General features: G+C 37.6%; 3 protein-coding genes across 4 annotated transcripts; 2 read left to right on the forward strand and 1 right to left on the reverse strand.

The window, feature by feature from the left end:
* Window positions 1-385: 385 nt before the first annotated feature.
* LOC135118965 (uncharacterized) lies at window positions 386-4,675 on the reverse strand. The gene has a single exon (XM_064042218.1). The coding sequence runs from the start codon at window positions 4,482-4,484 to the stop codon at window positions 3,240-3,242; it is 1,245 nt and encodes a 414-aa protein (XP_063898288.1). The 5' UTR covers window positions 4,485-4,675; the 3' UTR covers window positions 386-3,239.
* Window positions 4,676-5,323: 648 nt separating this feature from the next.
* On the forward strand, window positions 5,324-16,775 carry LOC110384658 (trypsin-1). Of its 2 annotated transcripts, XM_064042234.1 has the most exons (9): window positions 5,324-5,585; window positions 10,912-11,129; window positions 11,492-11,687; window positions 12,117-12,234; window positions 12,963-13,092; window positions 13,518-13,638; window positions 14,139-14,386; window positions 14,906-15,013; window positions 15,510-16,775. In XM_064042234.1, exons 2-9 carry the CDS (start codon window positions 10,976-10,978, stop codon window positions 15,686-15,688), a joined length of 1,254 nt encoding a protein of 417 aa, XP_063898304.1. In that variant the 5' UTR covers window positions 5,324-5,585; window positions 10,912-10,975; the 3' UTR covers window positions 15,689-16,775. The 2 variants fall into 2 exon arrangements, with proteins under 2 accessions (XP_063898304.1, XP_063898305.1); XM_064042235.1 differs by lacking the exon at window positions 5,324-5,585 and having other exon boundaries at window positions 10,994-11,133.
* Window positions 16,776-17,216: 441 nt separating this feature from the next.
* On the forward strand, window positions 17,217-19,831 carry LOC110384637 (protein KTI12 homolog). The gene is made up of 4 exons (XM_049843197.2): window positions 17,217-17,530; window positions 17,916-18,105; window positions 18,973-19,111; window positions 19,544-19,831. The coding sequence occupies exons 1-4, from the start codon at window positions 17,263-17,265 to the stop codon at window positions 19,829-19,831; spliced, it is 885 nt and encodes a 294-aa protein (XP_049699154.2). The 5' UTR covers window positions 17,217-17,262.
* Window positions 19,832-19,971: the final 140 nt, after the last annotated feature.

Here is a 19,971-nt window from a genome sequence, read left to right on the forward strand (position 1 = left end):
CATTATTTGATAGTGGACCGCCCGAACTAGGTTTAATTTAAACCTGTGTTTCAGGTCATCACTTACAATCCAGTTTCATTATGGCAGAAAGTTTTAGTTAAAACGAAAATATATTCTATTACAATAAATAACTACACAACTAAGCTTAGCATACAATAGTACACATAATATAACTATATCTATGGAATAATACAAAAATAAACATTAACAAGTAGAACAGACTAAATATTATGACAAAATTTCTAGAAGTTGTTCTGTGTCTGTGTAATTCAGTGTCACTAAGTATTCTGACAACATCTTACTACATTTTTTATACCTTAAACTATAGAAACTCAGTACTTTGTTAAGCCTATTATATAGAAGAGGTCCTAAAACACGTAAAACGCTTAGTAAAGGCATGTCTGATTTGAGGCTTTATGCAAACTAAGTCCTTCCTTCTCTTGTCCGAAGGCAGAGGGTCAAAAGGAAGTGCAGTATGCTGGTGTAGCACTATGTTTAAAATAAATAATTGCCGCACTGTAAGCACATCGCATGCTGTGTAGAGTTGGTGCGTAGGAAATCGAAAAGGGCGGAAGGTAGCGACCTTAAGAATTGCTCTTTGAGCACGTTCTAATGGGAGTAAAATTGTTTTAGCTGCACCGCCCCAAGAAGTTATGCAATATGTAAGAATAGATTGACACAAAGCTAAATAAACCTGTTTTATTACTTTGTAGTCGGCAATATTACGTAAATTTTTAAATACATATATTAATTTGCGTACTCTCGTACATAGTAACTCGATATGTTTACGGAAATTTAGATTTGAGTCAATCGTAACACCTAGATATTTTACTTGGTCAGCTTTGGCTAAAGTGGGGCAAGAGCATGCATTGTCAGCATACGTGCAGTTAATATGTGCGTGAATGTTTAGGTTACTAAGTGGTATGTTATTGTTTCTAATTGTAAATAAAACGTAATTGGTTTTATCTGCGTTTAATGTTAGGAGGTGATTCTGAAGACACTTAGTCACAACGTCAAAACCATTTTGAGCAATATCATACACCTCAGCTCTTGACTTGCCTGAAAACAATAGAGCAGTGTCATCCGCATATGACATTATAACTCCATTTTGGAGCGAAAGGCTGCATAGCTCATTTATGTAGATCAAAAATAATGTGGGCCCCAAAATGCTACCCTGTGGAATGCCAAAACAGCTATTTTTAAGATCAGAACTGATATACTGACCTATTTTTACACATTGATAACGATCGCTGAGATAGTCAGAAAATAGTAAGAGTTGTTTACCTCTTATCCCAAGTGATTCAAGCTTGTGCAAAAGTAATGAACAAGAAATAGTGTCGAAGGCCTTGGCAAGGTCTAGAAAGATCCCTATTGTGTGCATACCATTATCTAGGTTAGTAGTGATATAGTTAGTCAAATTATGGACTGCTTGGCTGGTTGATTTTTTAGCCCTAAAACCAAACTGACTATCTGATAATAGTCTGTTATCTTCTAAATATTTAATCAATCTAGTGTTAATAATTTTTTCTAGAATTTTTGAGAGGCCTGTTAACACTGAGATGGGTCTGTAGTTATTTACACTTGTTTTATCTCCAGATTTAAATACAGGTGTGATCACTGCTTTTTTAAGTTGTTTTGGAAATATACCTTTTGATAAGCAAAGTTGGAAGATGTGGGTTAGAGGAGGGGCAAGCAGGTATTTAAATGTTTTAAGAACATTATTAGGTATGTCATCCCACCCAGTGGCACACGCATTCTTAAGCCCGCTTATAATTCTGACTACTTCATTAACGTCGGTATCAAATAAAACAAAAGAATTTAGTTTGGAAGGCGTCGCGGTCGAGTTGGGTTGAGAAATGGTACTTGGGTAAAGTGTTTTTTCAGCCAAGTTTTTACCAACGTTAGTAAAGAAGTCGTTTGCTTTATTTATTGCTTCATTTGGGTTGATATCTGCCAATAATATGTCAAACGGAGGTTCGGATTTTTTTGATCGAAATGTATGAGATTTTACAAACTTCCACAGAAGTTTATTATTTTTTCCAGCTTTCTGTAATTCATTTTTGTCGTACTGATTTTTTAATTTTTTCAAAAGATTATTACAAAAGTTCCGATACCTTTTATAAGTTATTGAAAGTGCTTTGTCATCAGGATCTAGTTTCAATTTTTGGTGGAGTCTGTCTCTATTCCTTATACATCGAACGAGACCAGGGGTGATCCAAGGTTTAATGCAACTGTACTTTCTAGGCATTGTCTTAGCAAACGTATTTTTCTTTATCGCAGATTGTAATAAATTTACGAAGTAATTTAAAGAACTATTTGCATCGTCTGAATTATAAACTGGGTCGAGATCAAAACCGCGAATGTCATTCTCAAGATTAGTCATATTAATTCTAGTGTAGCTACGCATGCAGTTTTTTCTAGGTGAACTTATTTGTAATGTTAGTAAAACAGCCTGATGGTCGGTAAGCGTAGAATTAGTAACTAGTGTTTTGGATGGATTTTTTGACTTAATAAAGATGTGGTCCAAACATGAGCCACTCTGATGCGTGGGATGGTAGTGAGCTGGAAGAAGTCCATGAAATGCGCAAATATTCAGATAATTATGAATATTACCATCTATTTTCCCGGAAGCAATGTTAATGTTAATATCGCCCAAAAGTATTATGTTTTTGAAGGATGTTAAACTTTTCAAATTTGTGTCGAGTGACTCTAAGAATCTATCTATGTTTTGAGAAGGAGGCCTGTAAATGGCTATGACTACCGTGTCGGGAATGATTTTAATTATTAAACAATTACTATCCAGGGTAACTGGTTCTTCTTTTACAGTTCTTAAATTATTCTTGATGTATACTACTAAACCATCGTTCTGGTTTATGTTTATGTCACTTCTGTAGTAGTAATAACCGTCAAGAGATGGTAAGTTATCCTTCTGTTTTGACAGCCAACACTCTGTTAAGACAATAATATCGCAGCTTACGTCGAGATCCTGTAACAACACTTCAAAACCGTTCATATTTCGAGTTATGCTGCGAATATTCTGTGTTAGTAAGGTTAGTGCTTTGTCATCAGAAGGAAGAAGTTGTTTACAATCCTCAACATTACATACTTTAGACTCTGACACAGAAAAACTATCTAGATCGCAAATTAGCTGAGTTGTCATGACACTTACAAAAGAAAAATAAACTAAAATATAAACTACCTATTTATCTGCTAATTAACTAAAGTGTTCGGTGACGCTCTTAGGCGCCTTCATAGTCTATCGAGTTAATATAATTCATTTCTGCATGTTTACGGGCAGGGCAACTTACATCACCAGTTGGATGGTCACATTTTCTCTTGAAGCGTTTACACGATGCGCATAGAGGGGTGGAAGGTTTGTTACTGCATTCCTTGGAGGAGTGTCCGCTATCTCCACAGTGGCTGCAGGTAGGATTGGTTTCCCGGCAGAACTTGGCTGCGTGTCCAAATTGTTGGCAATTGAAGCACCTGGTGACGATAGTGAAATCTCTCACCGGGCATGATGTCCAATTGATGAAAATTCGGCTTTGGTCAATGATAACCTTTCTTATGCTAGCCGGTAGTTCCAGGATGTAGTTACAAGTAGAAAGGTCTCTCTTACCCGATTTATGGCTTAATTTGATGCACTCTAAGAAGGACTCGCGAGTTAAGTTTGGCAACTTAGCTGATAGATTCTGCTCGTAAATACATTCAAAGACCTCTTTTTCAGTAAGAGCGACGGGGACACCAATAACAGCAATCCTGGGACGGCGTTTGGAGGGTTCTTCTATTTTAAGGCCAGATGAAACTATTTTATCCGAACTTTTAAGTTTCTCAATATCGCCTATGTTTTCGGTGCTAATCAAAACGCCCCCATTTTTCACTTTTTTTATGCCACGAACTTGCAGCTTCAGTTGTTCTGGGGAGATGATCTTTTGAACAAGAGACTTGGTGTCGTCACTTGTCTGGGTTTTATCGCTGGGATAGATGGCGACTGATTTCAAGTTCGCAGGACGGACGATGTCGCTACCCTTTTTAACCATGCCAGCATAAGAAGTATTTTCTGGCGGGTTAAGTTTTGCTTCTACAAGCTCTCTGAACTGCTGGAGTGAGTTCCCAACATTCTGCTGATCCTGGAGGTGCTGGATTGTAGTATGGGCCTGGATAGTTTTTGCCTTCAATGATTGGTATAAGACCGCCATCTGAGATGTCCCATTTTGGACCTTACGGCAAAGAGTGGAGACACGAAGCTTCTGTTCAGAGTTCATTTTGCCTTCGACAATGGTGCAGACTTCATTCAGGATAGTATCTATAGATACTAACCAACTCTGTATCTCCGAGGTACTGATGACTTTAGTTGGCTGTTCATTCTCCGTAGGTGCTGGTGGGTTTGAGGCGCTAGGGGGTGGCGGTTGGGTAGGTGTCGGTGGAGGACTTCTCTGGAGTAATTGGCTACGACCAAACGGGCTCGCTTCGGAAGTAGACATACTACCGAAAAACACTATTTATAGATATCGATAGATCTATTTAGTACATGTTGTTAAAGTTCATATATCGGTTACAAATCACACGCGACACAGATTTTATGCTGGCGGAGCAAAAATATATTTATTTGTTGTAATTGTTTATTTCATTTTACTCAAACAGAACACACGTCCGCTTAGTCTCGCGACGCGTAAGCGAAGTAAATAACTAAACTTTCTTTTGTTATAAAAGGCTCTTAATAGTCACGATATTATTATACAATATTTAACATTATTTCTATATAGCTTAATTGCTCGATTACCAAAAATAGATGATCAACAACATCAAAACAGAAAGTTTATGTTCATATCATAACAAACCTCATAAAACCTTACTAGTTATTCATTTATTGAAGAAAAGGCAACATCGATTCATAAGTTTTTTTTTTGACGGGAAATCATCAAATGACTCCTTCCGCTGTGGGTTAGCAACGTGAGGGAGTGTCAGACTCTTACTAACTAAAAATAAATTTTATGTACTAGGGCCGCGGTAACTCTTTCGAACAATCCGGCAGCCGCGGCAGGTCTTGGCCCTTGACAGAAGTCCCTTACAAGTAATGTCAAAAACCTCTCTCTGATAACCAAACCAACAGATAGATAGCATATTGGGAGCGGCGGTAAAAACAACACCAATCATCTATAATCGATTACTACCCGAGTGACGGATCTCTAACAAATAATAAGCGCATCGGAGCTATTTATTAAATTTTTCCACAACATACTTTCCGATACGATGCGAAAACGTGAAATGTCGCTTTGGACCAGAACTATAATAATCGTGACAGCGAGACCGCCTTCCGACTCGTTTCGAGAAAACAAGCCCGTAGCTGGCAGTATAAACGCAACAGCCTTAGCCACAACACGGCTGCTAAAAAAAAACAAAAACAACATTCAAAAATCGAACGCTTTATAGTCATTTTTAAACAAGATCCCGACCAAAGAGGACGCGTTTTACAGTTGTATTTTTTAATAAAATTGAATTCAGTGGAGTTTTTTTAATTTTAGTTCTAGTTATTTGTTGAGTGAAAGTGATTTCTTATTGAAAAGTGAAAGGCGTTGTGGCAGGTGAGTGTAGGGTCCTCGAAATCTTGTTTAGTTTAATCTGGTTAGATGCGGAGAAATGTTAGCCGAAGATTCTTTGGAAGTAGTGTGCCCTACATTAGGATGCTGGGCGCTCACATGTATTATAAAAGTTTTGGAGAGTATAACCTTTTTGATAAGTAACTTTTTTGAAGACAAGCGGTTTTTCCCGCGTCCCGTGAATACCGGGTCCCTGGTATCTTTTGATACCTGGACAAAATATGGCCTAGGGGGTAGTGTAACTGCCCGACTGTGATTTTTTTTTCAAATTAGCTCTCTAGTTTCGAAGCCTTTGGGATGCAAACAAACTGTACCTACACTGTTGTTGTCCTTTCGTATATTTTTATGTTATTCTTAAAAAATTCATGATTCAAATTTATTGTGTATCAATACTTATTTAACTGTAATACTATGTATGTATAAAAAGAGTAACTATGGAGTTTCATGCCTATGGGAGTGTAGGTACGATTAGATGAAAACTATGTCAAAAATACTAAATTCATCTAATTAAAACAATGAAGGTACTGATAAAGGGCACAGGCTTTTAATCCGCATGCGGGTTGGGTTCGGTACTCAGGTGAAACCACGGAAAACAACTAGTTTTCACATAAAAAATGGAGCATCAAAACAAAACCACAACCAATCGAATGAAACTTGAATTTCCCAAATCAATCATCATCAAAATCACAGCCGTTAGTTGATGACCTTGACTAATAGTTTGATTGACCTTGACTCACAAGTCATCGGTCTGCGTCAAGTAGATAATAAAGATTGATCGCGTTTTCGATAGAAAGTTAGTGAAAACATTTTATTAGAATCATGTTTTCGATATATCTTTCGAGTTTGAAATGGTCGTGGTTAATAACAGCTGGATCTTTCGACTTTTATTGATTGCCATTATTATTGTATTGTTTTGATCCTGTGTTCGACACAAATGTGTTTTTGTTCAGAATAAAATAAATCTTACTTCTTACTTTATATTATGAATGTCAACGTTTGTGAGAATGTATGGATGTGTGTTTGTTATTCAATCACGCAAATACGGCTGGACCGATTTTTTTGAAATTTGGTATTTAGATAGGTGATTTAACACATAGGCTACTTTTTATCAACACACCATGCGGGCGAAGCCGCGAGTGGAAGCTAGTAAATAAATAAAGATCAATCATAAGGTTGAGCTTGGCGCTGTAAGTCCGTGGATAGGTGACCATTTTTCTCATCATAAAAAAATCCTCAGTGTTTCGGAATTCTCGTCAACGAGCCTCTTAGGCAGTCGTTACGGGTAGTTAGAAGCCAGAAAGTCTGAAACCCCATCTTGGGAAGGGGTGTCGGATTGTCCAGGGTCATTTCGCCTGTTGGCGACCATTTAGTGCAGTTGGCAAGTTTGACGGCGATAATAAAAATGCTCCAGCACTCATTTCCATGTCAAATTTGTGTAATGTATTCCTTATATACTCTATTTTAAGATTAACTTTCAGTTGTATAAGAAATATCTTACGTTTTCTATTTAAATCGATAAACCTCAGAATTAGGCGTTTTACCCAGTTTGCGTCCACAAAATCCAATTCGCGTCCACCCATGGTCCAGTTCGCGTCCAGCGGCTTTGAAAAGGAATATAGGGGTGAAATTGTTAAGAATTAATAAAGAAAGATTGTATTTGAACAATTTCTTTATTTAACAATACACTTAATTATTAAAAATCAACATTCATCATTGAAAATTCACTTTACAAAATAAAAATAATTCTTCTCAACATTGGTTTAAGTAACTTAAAATTAGGCAATTAATTTTGAAACTTGAAGAATAAACAGTAATCAATTCTGTTAATTTTACTCTAAATCACAGGGAATGCTTAAGATCCGCCTTGATTATACTAAGTTTTTGGCCATATATTTTTTTTTATTAGCCTATGCTGTCCCACTGCTGGGCAAAGGCCTCCCCCATAGCCTTCCATTTTTCTCTGTCCATCGCTATTTGTGGCCAGTCCGAGAGGAAGCTGTCCAAGTCTTCTCTCCAGCGTTTTCTTAGTCTCCCTCTCGGTCACCTTCCATCCTCAGGGATCCAGTGTGTGGTGATGTTGGCCCACTTGTCCGGGTGCATTCGACTTCAACTTTGCAGACTTATTGCCCACATCTACTATGCCCGGATCTTGGACCGGATAATGGTGTTGCGTAGGTATCCGGTCACTAAGCCGTATGCTGAGCAGGCTACGCTCCATGCTCCTTTGGCATACTTTTAGCCTGGACTTTTGAGATTCGGTTAAAGACCAAGTCTGAGCGCCGTAGGTTAGGATGGGCAGAATACACATGTCAACTAGTTTCCGCTTCAGACATAAAGGGAGTTCTCCCTTCATGGACCAGTAGCTCTTCCAGGCGTTTTCGATCCGTAGATCGATTTCCTTTCATATTAAATTAACAAAACAATTTAATAATTTTGTGTAAACATACAACTAAAAGAATTGTTGAGTCAATAAATTATCAGACAAGGTAGCATATTCTTTGCATATTTTTTATCGATTTATTCTTCTCTCGAATAACATTTAACGCTTTATTTAAATCTTCTTCTGTGTATGTTGTCTTTTCCTTCTTTTTTCCTGTATCGGAAGAACTTATCTTAAATGAAATTACTTATATCAGTTGATAATTTAATTATAACCACGTATATATCTTAATAAAAAAATGTACTGTTTAATATATTAATATTAAACAGTATGTTTTAATTATTTTTTATAAGCAAGTATTTAACGAAAACAGTGGACGCAATTTGGTTTATTATTATAGAGGATAGTTTTAGTTCGCGTCCATTGTGGACGCAAAGTGGAAGTTTCGTAAAATTCGATGTAGTAATTCGCGTCCACCTTATTTTACTCGTTAAATATAAAAAACATTACCAAATTCATAATAAAGATTATACTTTTATTCATCATTAAACTGTAGAAATAGCTATCTATCCTAAAATTCACATAAAACAATATAAAACTTACCATCAAACACGCCGCTGCACACTAATTTTTATCTAAAATTCTGCGTGTTTTCGCTTTCTTGTTGAAGAGCCTAGACTAATTATTTTTTCTAAAAGGATTGGTTGGACGCACAGAACGTTTGTCTATCTGTGCGTGCCTCTTATACATTAACGTATTAGCGGTAATGACTTTTCGTTTGATTAGTGTGTTAATTGACTTGTTTTCGAGAATTTTTAAAAGGAGATCGGCAAAATGGACGCGATCTGGGCTATGGACGCGAACAGGCGAAATGACCCTAACTGGGTTGAGAAGATCAGATACTCAGTAGCTGCATGTAACACACTGATACTCAGTCATTCGTTAAGACTGGAAGCTGACCCTAATGTAGATAAAAGGTTAACAGATGAAAATTTTGAATTTAACGGTCCTACAAGTTTCGTTGAATAACTCTGCCACTACGTCACAGGGCTCTTAGCTATTAAGCCATTGGCTGAAACGTCGCAACTGCTGTGGAAATATTGATAATCTCTTGAGTTAAATAGGAATGACTAATTATAACCTGTCATTCTCAAAAAATACTTTTAAAATTCTAGCCTATTCAACAACTTTTCAAAACGGACAATCATACAAACTCATTTGTAATGATAATTAGTTTTCACGAGTCGTCTTAGAAAAAATAAAAACAAAATGAATGATATGCAGAGACAAAAGATTTTGTTTTTAAGTTGAAGTTTAACTTTCTACGCTGCATACAAAAGAGTGTTCTGTTTTGCCTATCCTTATGCTTACTAATATTATAAATGCGAAAGTAATTTGCTTATCTGTCTATAGCGCTTGTGTGCCAAGACCGGTAGCTATAGTATTTTATGAAAACATGAAACACACGAATTAACTGTAATTTGGTACACAGATAGTGTAAAGTGAGAAAGGACATAGGTTTATCCGGATGCGGGAAGTGGTTCTCACGAAACTGGTCGAATCTTCTTCGATGAATAGGCTAACACTGAAAGTTTTTTCGAATAAATCTATTAGTCACTGAGATATTAGCTCGTCAAAACAAACTCTTCAGCTTTGTAATATTAGTATAAATAGATGTACATATATGCGTAATGCAGTAGCTGCCTAGAATGCTAATGAACAAATTTGCAAGTATATTGTTTATATCACCAACTCAATTATGTAAATAATAATAATATTCAGAAGGCAGTACTCCTTGATACGGCACGTTTTGTGAGGAGGTTTCTGTCTCTGGGACCCTAACCACCGGTACCTTGGACCCTGTGCCCGATATCGGTGGCAACCTATTTTTTATATTTTTAAATGTTTTTTATTTTTATATTTAATATTTAAAAATGTAAAATATATGTTCAAAAATAAATAAATGAACTATAAAATAATATTACAACAAACATGCAAAAGTATCTATATTTTACTATCTAACTAGCTTCCACTAGCACCTTCACCCGAATCCCGTGGGAAACTTCTTCCCGTACCCGGACAAAATATAGCCTATGTTACTCGATGACAATCTAGCTTCCCAAAAGTGAAAGAATTCTTCAAACCAGTTCAGTGCCTTTGCCCTTTAGGTTACAAACAATATTTTTTTCCCCCTATTAATTATATTAATATAGGCGATTTTAGAAATCAACTTTCAAATAGTTGTGATGACAACGTTGACGAATGACTGCGTTTTGTCTGACGTCGGGTCGAGGCCTACAAGACAAGCGGGCCGTGAGGCTTTCGCTAGTATTAATAGCAGCCTGCATAGCTTAATTACTGCGGTAATTAGAGGAAATAGCGAGCTGAGTTTTTCAATTTAGATTCTGAATTTATTTGAATACTAACTGGTTTTTGTTTGATAGAAACAAAGCACTTCATGTCTTCTGTCCAAGCTTTTTCCAAACTATGTTGGGCTAGGCTTTCAGTCTAGACGCAGCTGAGTACCAGTGTTTTACATGAAGGGACTTCCTATCTGATATCCCCAAGCTATCTAGGCAACCTACGATAGCCATTGGTTGCCACTTTCTGCCTCCTGACTACTCTAATGATTGTCAAGGATTTTTTTAAAGTCAGTTGGGGCTCACCAATTTAGCGTGCTTCCCTAACACGGAGAAAATTGTCATGAGGGCATCATCTCTACAATTGCGTTTGTTTCTTGTTGATATTACGATCTCCTGAAATACTGAACCAATTTGAAAATTGTATTAGTGTCAGTCAGATGCCCATTTACCGTAAAAGACTTTACATTTTTAGCTCATGAAACTGCTTCCTGATAGGCCGAGAGGGTAACTTTTTAGGAGATGCAATAAGGAGACAAACATTTCTAACAGTACTTCCTATCATTTTCAGCTAAAATCTTCTACAAAGGCGTCGAGACAACCCACGCTATGTCATTCTACCGCACTTTGGCGCCATGTCAACGGTGAACCATGACGCACCATGGCATTACCATAGACAAAGAGACCTCGAGCGGCGCGCGCGCAGCCTGACGGGTGGGACAAGATGGCGGCTCGGGTGGTTGGTGCCTCTCGTCGTTTTGAATTTTGTGGCCACTGTTCGGGGTGAATGTAGGTATTAAATATGTTTATTTATATATTTTTTTATGTTCAAGGGCATTTAATGGGATAATTACAAGTGATTGCCTTTCTATCTATGTATTTACCGCAGAACCTTAGGAACTCGTAACTTAATAGACTAGAAGACTTCGGTCTCTTGGAACTCTAAAAAACATATTCACAAACTCTACATCTATGAGGTTTTTTATTAATTAGGTATTTCGTATTATTTTAGTTCATTTCTTTCCCTTGTCTTCTGAGTAAAATTTACGATTTAATTTACATATTTTTTTTTCTATTTTCGCCTATTTTTTTTTAATTATGTACTTGCTACGTATGTAGCTATGTATTATATACTTTCTTACTATCCGCAGCACTGACAAGTCGCATGCTAGCCTCCATCCTCGGCTACCCCAGTACTTGCAGCCTAGGATCAGAGGTCCGGCCATGCACCCTGACACTCTCGTGCTGGCTCCGAGGAGGGACGAGGGTGAGGGGGTGTGGCGGCAGCTGGCTGTTCTCATGCTGCGTGCCTCCTGAGGCTAGCAGGAATGATGGGATGGATAACAGGTAAATAGGAAAATTATATTCTATTTAGGGGTAAGATGTACTCATCGTGGTTCTGGTTCACAAAGAAAATAACCATGTGTGTACCTTGTGTATGTTAGCTTCCACTAGATGATTCACCCGTGTCTTGTGGGGGAAACTACTTCACGCACCCGGATCAACGTCTCTCTCTCTTGTTTGTCAAGCTCTAGCCTATTCTGTTTATGTAAGCATGTAAAAATACTGGATAATTAATTACTTGACTATTGCATAATCAAAATCACGTCAGATAGTAGCCACTGGAAGCCGACTTCGGACAACCAAAGTTCATGTCAAGAAGACAAAATCAGGGCGGCCAAATGCGCAAGAAGTCTAATTATATCTTATAGCTTACTAATTTAGATAGGTTTCTAGTTACTCTAGTTAATAAGCTGCTTAAATTTTTGATTGCAGCATACCATCATCAGAATGGAAGTACAAGGTGGTGCCGCCGAAGCTGCGTCAAGTGCCACAGCGCAGCGTGGTGCCAGCCAACGTGTTCCGACGGAGAGCTGATGATGAAGTGGCACAGGTATACCTAAACTTACTCTTATATTATGAGAACTAGCTGTTCTTGAAGTGTTAACAATATAATCAGTCTTGACTGTCCGACAGCAGGGCACAGACGTCTCTCCATACGGAGAAGGAATTATTATTTAGGAAGGATTTTTATTTTTTGTCTTTCTGTTATTCCGGGCTAATCTCTGAAGTAGCAGGACCGATCTTGACGATACTTTCACTGACAGATAGCTGATCTAACAAGGAGTAATTTAGGTTTAAGGTATAGGGTTCAGGAAGAAGTACCTTTTGAAGACAAGTAAAACGTGGGAAACAGCCAGTCTAAAATAAGTTTAGAGATTAAAACCACGAAAGCGTGACAGGCAGACTAAGTGACTTTCACATTTATGATTTTAGACTGAAAGATATGAAGAGCTAAAATATGTAGCGGCGTAATCAAGACACTTAATTTATTACTAAATAAGTTTTGCTAAATTATCCTTGCTTTACTTTGCCTTCCACCTCCGTTAAAGTTAAGGGAACTACTGCCTGTGTCCGGACAAAAACATAACCTATCTACATATGTCCTTTCATAAAAGACTATCTATGTACCTGCCTATCATATAAATCGGTTCAGCAGTAGGTATATAAGTTTAATAGTAGTTTGGCGGATAGACGATAGTTATTTACTTTCGTTTTTATAATATTGGACTATCGTTGCAGTTTAATTTATTTTTCAATATATTCGCTGTCTTCTTCCAGGTAGACTGTGGCCTGTCTTCCACGCAAATGATACAGAAGAGGATCATCGGAGGCAGGGAGGCGAGGTTCGCGGAGTTCCCCTGGCAAGCACACGTCAGGATATCGGAGTTCCAATGTGGAGGTGTTCTGGGTAGGTTTAAAAAGCTAGTAAAGTTCTTGCCAAACTACGTAGTGGTTTATAACTAATTTCCGGCCACTCGGTTAGTTGCCAGGCGCCATTAGTTTAGCCAGCTGTAAGACTAAAAGACACTTCATAAGTACCTGCGAATTCCAGCTATGAGGTTATCCACTTATAGACTAACCAAAGAATTGGAGTGTGCTGGAGTACTTCATTGCAATATAAAGTGTGTATGGTGTTGGGGCTTGGGGCGCATCATTTCAGTTTAGACGAGGCATACATTGTGTGTCGAATATTCTTTTAGTTTAGACCCTAAGATCCGAAAACAAATGACAGACATCTATTTAAACCAAAGCAGACTTTCCATTTCAGTAGATTCTTGTCTGGCTTCTTTTTTTCAACTCTTAATCTTTCCAAATTCTCTTAAATATTTACAGTATCTCGTTGGTACGTGGCGACGGCGGCTCACTGCGTGTCCCGCGCGCGGCCGCGGGACATCGCCGTGTGGCTGGGGGCTCTGGATACCAGCGCTGGTGCCAGTACTGCTAGGAAACTGGGGTGAGGACTCATGTTGGAAGGATTTTACTAATAAGTAAACTGATGTGTACTTTGTGATCTTTTTCGTAAGCTATAAGATGATGAGGATGATTTCCGTAAAGTATCAGTTTATGATGATGATGAAATGGCATGCTTTTCTCGAAAAGAGAGCTTTAAAGTGTTAGGGAACCAACTTCGGCACCCGAATTACGGTAAAGTTACATCAAAATATCTTCAGAAGTTTTTTCTTGACAGTATCTGTATATCCACAACATTTTGCAAATTCAAGGTCAAACGGCTACTTATGCCATTTGTTGAGATTAATTTTTCCATAATTCTAATTACCTCTAGGTAGGAAAACAATAGCCTCTTGGAGAAAATTCTGAAGGTTACAAAGCTGGTATAAGCACCTAGTATGAATAGTTCTAGTATGAATTTCTCTGAGCAGCCTGAAGTAATAAGGTACACACTACCTATGTACTTCATAATACAACCACTTCAATTCAATTTTCTATCCACAGGGTCGTCCAAAAAATCTTGCACCCTCTATTCCAATTTCGTATGACGCAACCGGATCGTTACGACATCGCCTTACTGAAGCTGTCCCGACCCATCACCTATACTACTCATATCCTGCCGATCTGCCTGCCGGAGAGAGACATGGAGTTAAGGGGAAGGGCCGGGGTGATCGCTGGGTGGGGGAAGACTGATGCCAGTACTGGACATACGGGGACAAATATGTTGAGGTCCGCTACTGTGCCTATACTTAGTAAGTTTTTTCGGTGATTTGTTTAAGTTTTAATAATGAAATGCCCCTATATTTTAAGGACTGCTCAAACATCATCTATGTCTGACATGGTTACGTTAATTGCTGCAACAGGAAGTGATTTAAGTGAGAATAAAATTCCGAAGAATCTGGTAGCAACAAGATTTCAACAAAGTTCAATCAATATTTATTTATTTGATCCATATAGTAACCGGTGAGCTTGCGTCTCCTAAATACATAATTTGCAGTAACGGTTCTACCGTAGTGGACACGAATGGCATGCCCACAACCCTAATCTACTCGTACATTTGAAACGTCACACTTCATCTTTTTATGTACTCCCCTATATACTCCCTTATGTATTCTAAATACTACCCCCTTGCACTCTCTTATATATCCTCTTCGTACCTTGTAGTTTATGTGTTTGTGACTTTATTATAAAAATTGTGATAAAATAGTAATTATGAATTCGATCACAAAAGATACTCCTAGATAAAGACTGAACAATATAATTCTCCACAGGCAAAGAGCAGTGTATAAACTGGCACAGGAGTAAGCAGATCTCAGTGGAGATACACTCCGAGATGATCTGCGCAGGACATTCCGATGGACACCAGGATGCTTGCTTAGGTAACAAACATGACCTCCAGCCTGTTTTTAAGTAGCTACTGCTTTAGTTTTCTGTAAATTGGAAAATGAAACCCTGTAACATAGCACCAACACCAACCCTAAAGGCTTACAAAGTGGCAAGAATTTGATTGCGTACAATAGGCGAAAGGCTGTGTGCCTGACTAGCAGTAAACTGCCCTCTAAAATGGGTGTTCAATATACTTATCAGACTTGATTGTAAACTGAGAACCACATTTGTATCATGACCGGGAATTAGTCATGTTCCACCATCACGCGTCTTAACAAAGAACCAACAAAATAAATAGCAGACCGACCGGGTTGAATTAACCCATATTTTATTGTTTCTAATGACAGTTGCCTACCTAACGCTCAATTAAAAGTACGAAATTCATCGTTCTTTTTTTTATGGCATCTCGCAGTTCAGCCTAGGAGGCCGTGTACTGCTTAACTGACTTACGATAATTATCGCTTTTAACTTAATACTTTCTACCACCAGGAGACTCCGGCGGCCCCCTCATAGTATCAGACAACGGTCGCTACTACCTAGTGGGGATCACATCAGCCGGCTTCGGCTGCGGAGTGGACCATCAGCCGGGCATCTACCACAACGTGAAGGTCACCAGCACCTGGATCCGCGCCGTCGTGGCTGAACATATCAACTATATTGACTTTTAGACTGGATTTATAGAGCTTATGATTTCTTGGACTTGACTTTAAACTCTCAAATGTTTTACTTAACACAAATAGACTTTTGAGTATTTTTTACTTTGAAAGAGACCTTTTTGTGGTCTGCTGATTGGGGTCTAAAAGCTGTATGTATCAAGGCTTGTATTATCTATTTTAAGAGGTACTAGTACGATTTATTCTAATAAAAGAGGTACCACAAGATGATATTGAAAAAGGACAAATCGATAAACAAACAGTACAAAATATTAGTGATGGAGAAAACTTTTGTTTCAGAAGAGCTAAAACAAAGCTTAAAACCCAGGCTATAAAAGATAGTCATAGAATTTTTGACTGTAATCGAATTTAACAGCCTTTTCACAATGGCGGATTTTCACCACTAGTTGTCCATTTTTGTACGAACCGGGCGAGGTAACTTGGTTTCTTCCCTGGGAAAATACGCCAGTCTGAAAAGGCTCTAAATTATGGTGAAGACGCGATTTACATTGAAATTACAGTGTAGGTATACTGCTTTGCACGTTTGAATAATATTATTTATTTTTTTGTTGGAATGCTAAAAAAATGCAAAGTAATATAGCTACATTGTTATAGATTTTATAAAGGAATAAGTACATCATTGAAATCTGTAAAATACTCTCATGTAAATGTTTATGACTGTATATTTAATACTTGTATCTTAAGTTAGCGATCGAGCTTGATCTAATCGAGTCTAGGGCCCAACGTGATTGCAAGGCAGTGTATCTACACAAGTGAGGGTGCATCCTACATGGGCGAATCAAAGCGAACGCGATGCGAAGCGAATTGAAATCACAATCAGAAGAAATCGATTGTCTTTTGTTTTCGTGTGGCGCCGCGTCGCTTCGCGTTGGCGTCCATATCGCTCACGTAGGACGCTCCAATTGTTACTCTGCCTGGCAAACAACTCATATGGCCCAAGATCGCGCTGTGAATATACCTGACTTGCCATTTCCAATCTCATTTAAAATTCATAATCTCCTGATTTGATCTCCCTTAAAATATTAATTATTTATTTATTTAATAGAGGTTAAGTGATGTGCAATCGTTTAAAAAATGTTAAAATTATAAAAATGCATTTTTATTTCAACTTTTCCAATCATCTGTGAGGAGGCCCATTTCGTTCCTTCTAGTGGGCCTAGTGCCGGTAGATAAGATAATACTTAGAGAAGAGGAGCAGTAGGTACATGAGGAGGTAAGTTTATACTGGGAGTATAGGTACATAAAGGGGGATTACATAAAAAGAAGAAAACATTTTGTCTCGGTACTCGGGAAAGTGGGCCGAAATGCCCCTTCACATATTCACCCAACATCAGCCAAGCAATTTAGTTCTGTCAGTCGATTACAATTTCTATAGCTAAAGATCAGACAAGTCTACCCTTCACTGTAATATCAAATAACAGCAACCGTTGCGTTTTCATATGCTCCATATGAAACAAAACGCAAATGACAACTATTATAGCATGTCAATTGACATTGACAGTAGGTCATCATCGTTGTCAATTCAATCGTTGTTTTCATTTTGGGATTTCACATAAAATCTGCCTAAAATGCCATTAATTATAATATGTGGTACACCAGTAAGTGGCAAAACTACAAGAGCACAAGAATTAAAAGATTTCTTCGTAAACAAACATGGTAAAAAGGTGGAAATCATATCTGAAGACGAAGCTATTACAAAGTTAGGTTATGAGAAGAATTCTACATATTTGGACTCACAGAAAGAGAAGAGAGTGAGAGGATACCTTAAATCAGAAGTACTACGGCTTATTGGAAAAGATGGTGTTGTTATATTGGATGGAAGTAACTATATAAAAGGTAATTTTTACATACAAATGTTTTTTCAAACAGTGTTATGTTTATTTCCATCTGCTGACGATTATTAACACAACGATTTAAATTCTTAATTATATACGTTTAATTAACTAGCAATATAAGTATTGGGTAGGTTAGGTACCAGGATACATTAGAAAAATTAAACCAAACCGTTGATATCACTCCGTGGAATGCAGTATTTATTCTGAACCAAAGACAACTGCTATATCACAGAGAGTCTTTATAATGAAACGCTTTTCGATACATAACTATAAGCAATAAAACCAACGAATTAGAAGCAGCATTGATTGAGAAACTGTAGGCAAATAGAACTTGAATTTTCACCAATGCCAAATAACCATTCAAATAATTTTTATGTATTTTTCAGGGTACCGCTATGAATTATACTGTGCTTCCAAAGCATCAAAATCAACACAATGTACAGTATACACTATAAGAAATCACAATGAAGCTTGGGAGGACAATCTTAAGAGACAGAGTGAAACTGATGCTGGCAACACTGAGAATACTTCAATACCATATACTGAAGAAGTTTTTAATGCTTTAACTAGATTAAGGTGAGAAACGACAAAATAATTTATTTAGTGAAGTTAATGGTTTTCTTCCTAGCTTTGGCTAGTCGCTTCTACTGCAAAGTGGTGCTATCCCTTGAATTCTGCTATTTGGAATCCTAGAAATATCCATAGTTTGACAACTTGAATTCTAGGGAAACTTTCTATCTAGAGAATAACCAAGAATCTAGATACTAAAACAATTTCCACCTTATCATAAAACGTGGTTTTAAGAAGTAATAGCTTTAGTCCACTGATTTTGTTTGGGACAGTGGTTAAAAGGTCATACAAAAGCTGGTACTTTTTTAAAACCACGTTTTATAATAAGGTGGTAGTGATAATATGATGATAGACCATTTCTGGATGATTACATCCCATGACTGTACAATAGTTACATGTACCTAACTTTTTACATATTTGACGGCGCCACCGTCGATGTGTCAACCGTCGATCTGTCAACGGTGGACCTTATATAAAGCGGCGCGCGCACGACTCGCGTCATTCGTTCGCCGACCCTTGCCGAGTGCACACCTCCCACAAATTCGTGATAAATAATTGTAGTGACTAATATTGTGTTAATTGGAATAAACCAAGTGATTGTGTGAGAACCCCTTTGTTTTATTTAACGATGTCGGATCCTGACGCCCCGACATATTTAAATTGTACGTATGTAAAACTCATTTTTATTCGATGTTATTATACATATAAACCTTCCTCTTTAATCACCCTATCTACTAAAAAAACCGCATGAAAATCGGTTGCGTAGTTTTGAAGATTTAAGTGTACAAAGGGACATAGCGACAAAAAAAGCGACTTTGTTTTGTACTATGTAGTGATGTATGTAAAACTCATTTTTATTTACTACAATTCCAGGTTTGAAGAGCCAAACTCCAACAACAGATGGGACAGCCCCCTGTTCACAGTACAGCCCTCAGATGAACTTAATTTAGAAGATGTGTACAAAGTTCTCTTTGAGAAGAAACCACCGCCACCTAATATGAGCACACAGAATGTAAGTTTTCTATTATTGTAGCAACTATGTGGACTACTATATGGATTAATTGTAATACTTACTGCTCCCTGCAAAAGTACTGAGGGAATTACTTCCCGGATAAAAATAGCCTGTCTGTACCCTATATCTCAGGATGTAGATTATGTATACCAAGCCACATGTAAATCATCTTTTGAAACTTTTCTTTCACGTTTATACTTACTTTTGCAGTGACATTTTTTGTTTAAATATTAATTCCCACACCTAAAAAAATTCACAGAAGGAATTTACAGAAGTTTTTGTCTAGATATCTAAATTCTTTTCCTCTGCCCACTTGATCTTACCTCAGGAAAATATGTATGAATAAAAATACAACCTCTGTCCTGAAAACCTCCTCCTTTTTATATAGTCATTTAAAAACCTTAATTTTAACCATGATTATTATTTTTTCAGCCACCATTAACATCATCAAACTTCTTATACGAGCTTGACAAAGTCACTCAAGCAATATCAAAACAGATTCTAGAAGCCAAACAGTTAAACATGGATGGTGAAGTGAAATTCCCTGACTACCCGGGCTGTGTGCTAGAAGCTGGATACACCCAGTTTGTGAACCCTCAGAAACTACTGCGCTTGAGACGACAATTCCTTACGTATGCTAAAATGAACCATTCTAATGAGGATACTAGTAAAATTGGCAGATATTTTATACAGTATTTGAATAAAACTTTGACGGACTAATTTGTGTTTTATTAATACTGGTCGTCGTTAACATCTTTAGCAGTCAGAAAGTCTGACTGAATAAAGAGTATCGGGTTGCCCAGACAACCAGGTTTTGGAGGTCACATAGGCAGTCGCTCCAGGTAAAACTGGCAATCCGC

The sequence above is a fragment of the Helicoverpa armigera genome, chromosome 27 (assembly GCF_030705265.1).
Source record: "Helicoverpa armigera isolate CAAS_96S chromosome 27, ASM3070526v1, whole genome shotgun sequence".
Classification (NCBI taxonomy): Eukaryota; Metazoa; Arthropoda; class Insecta; order Lepidoptera; family Noctuidae; genus Helicoverpa; species Helicoverpa armigera.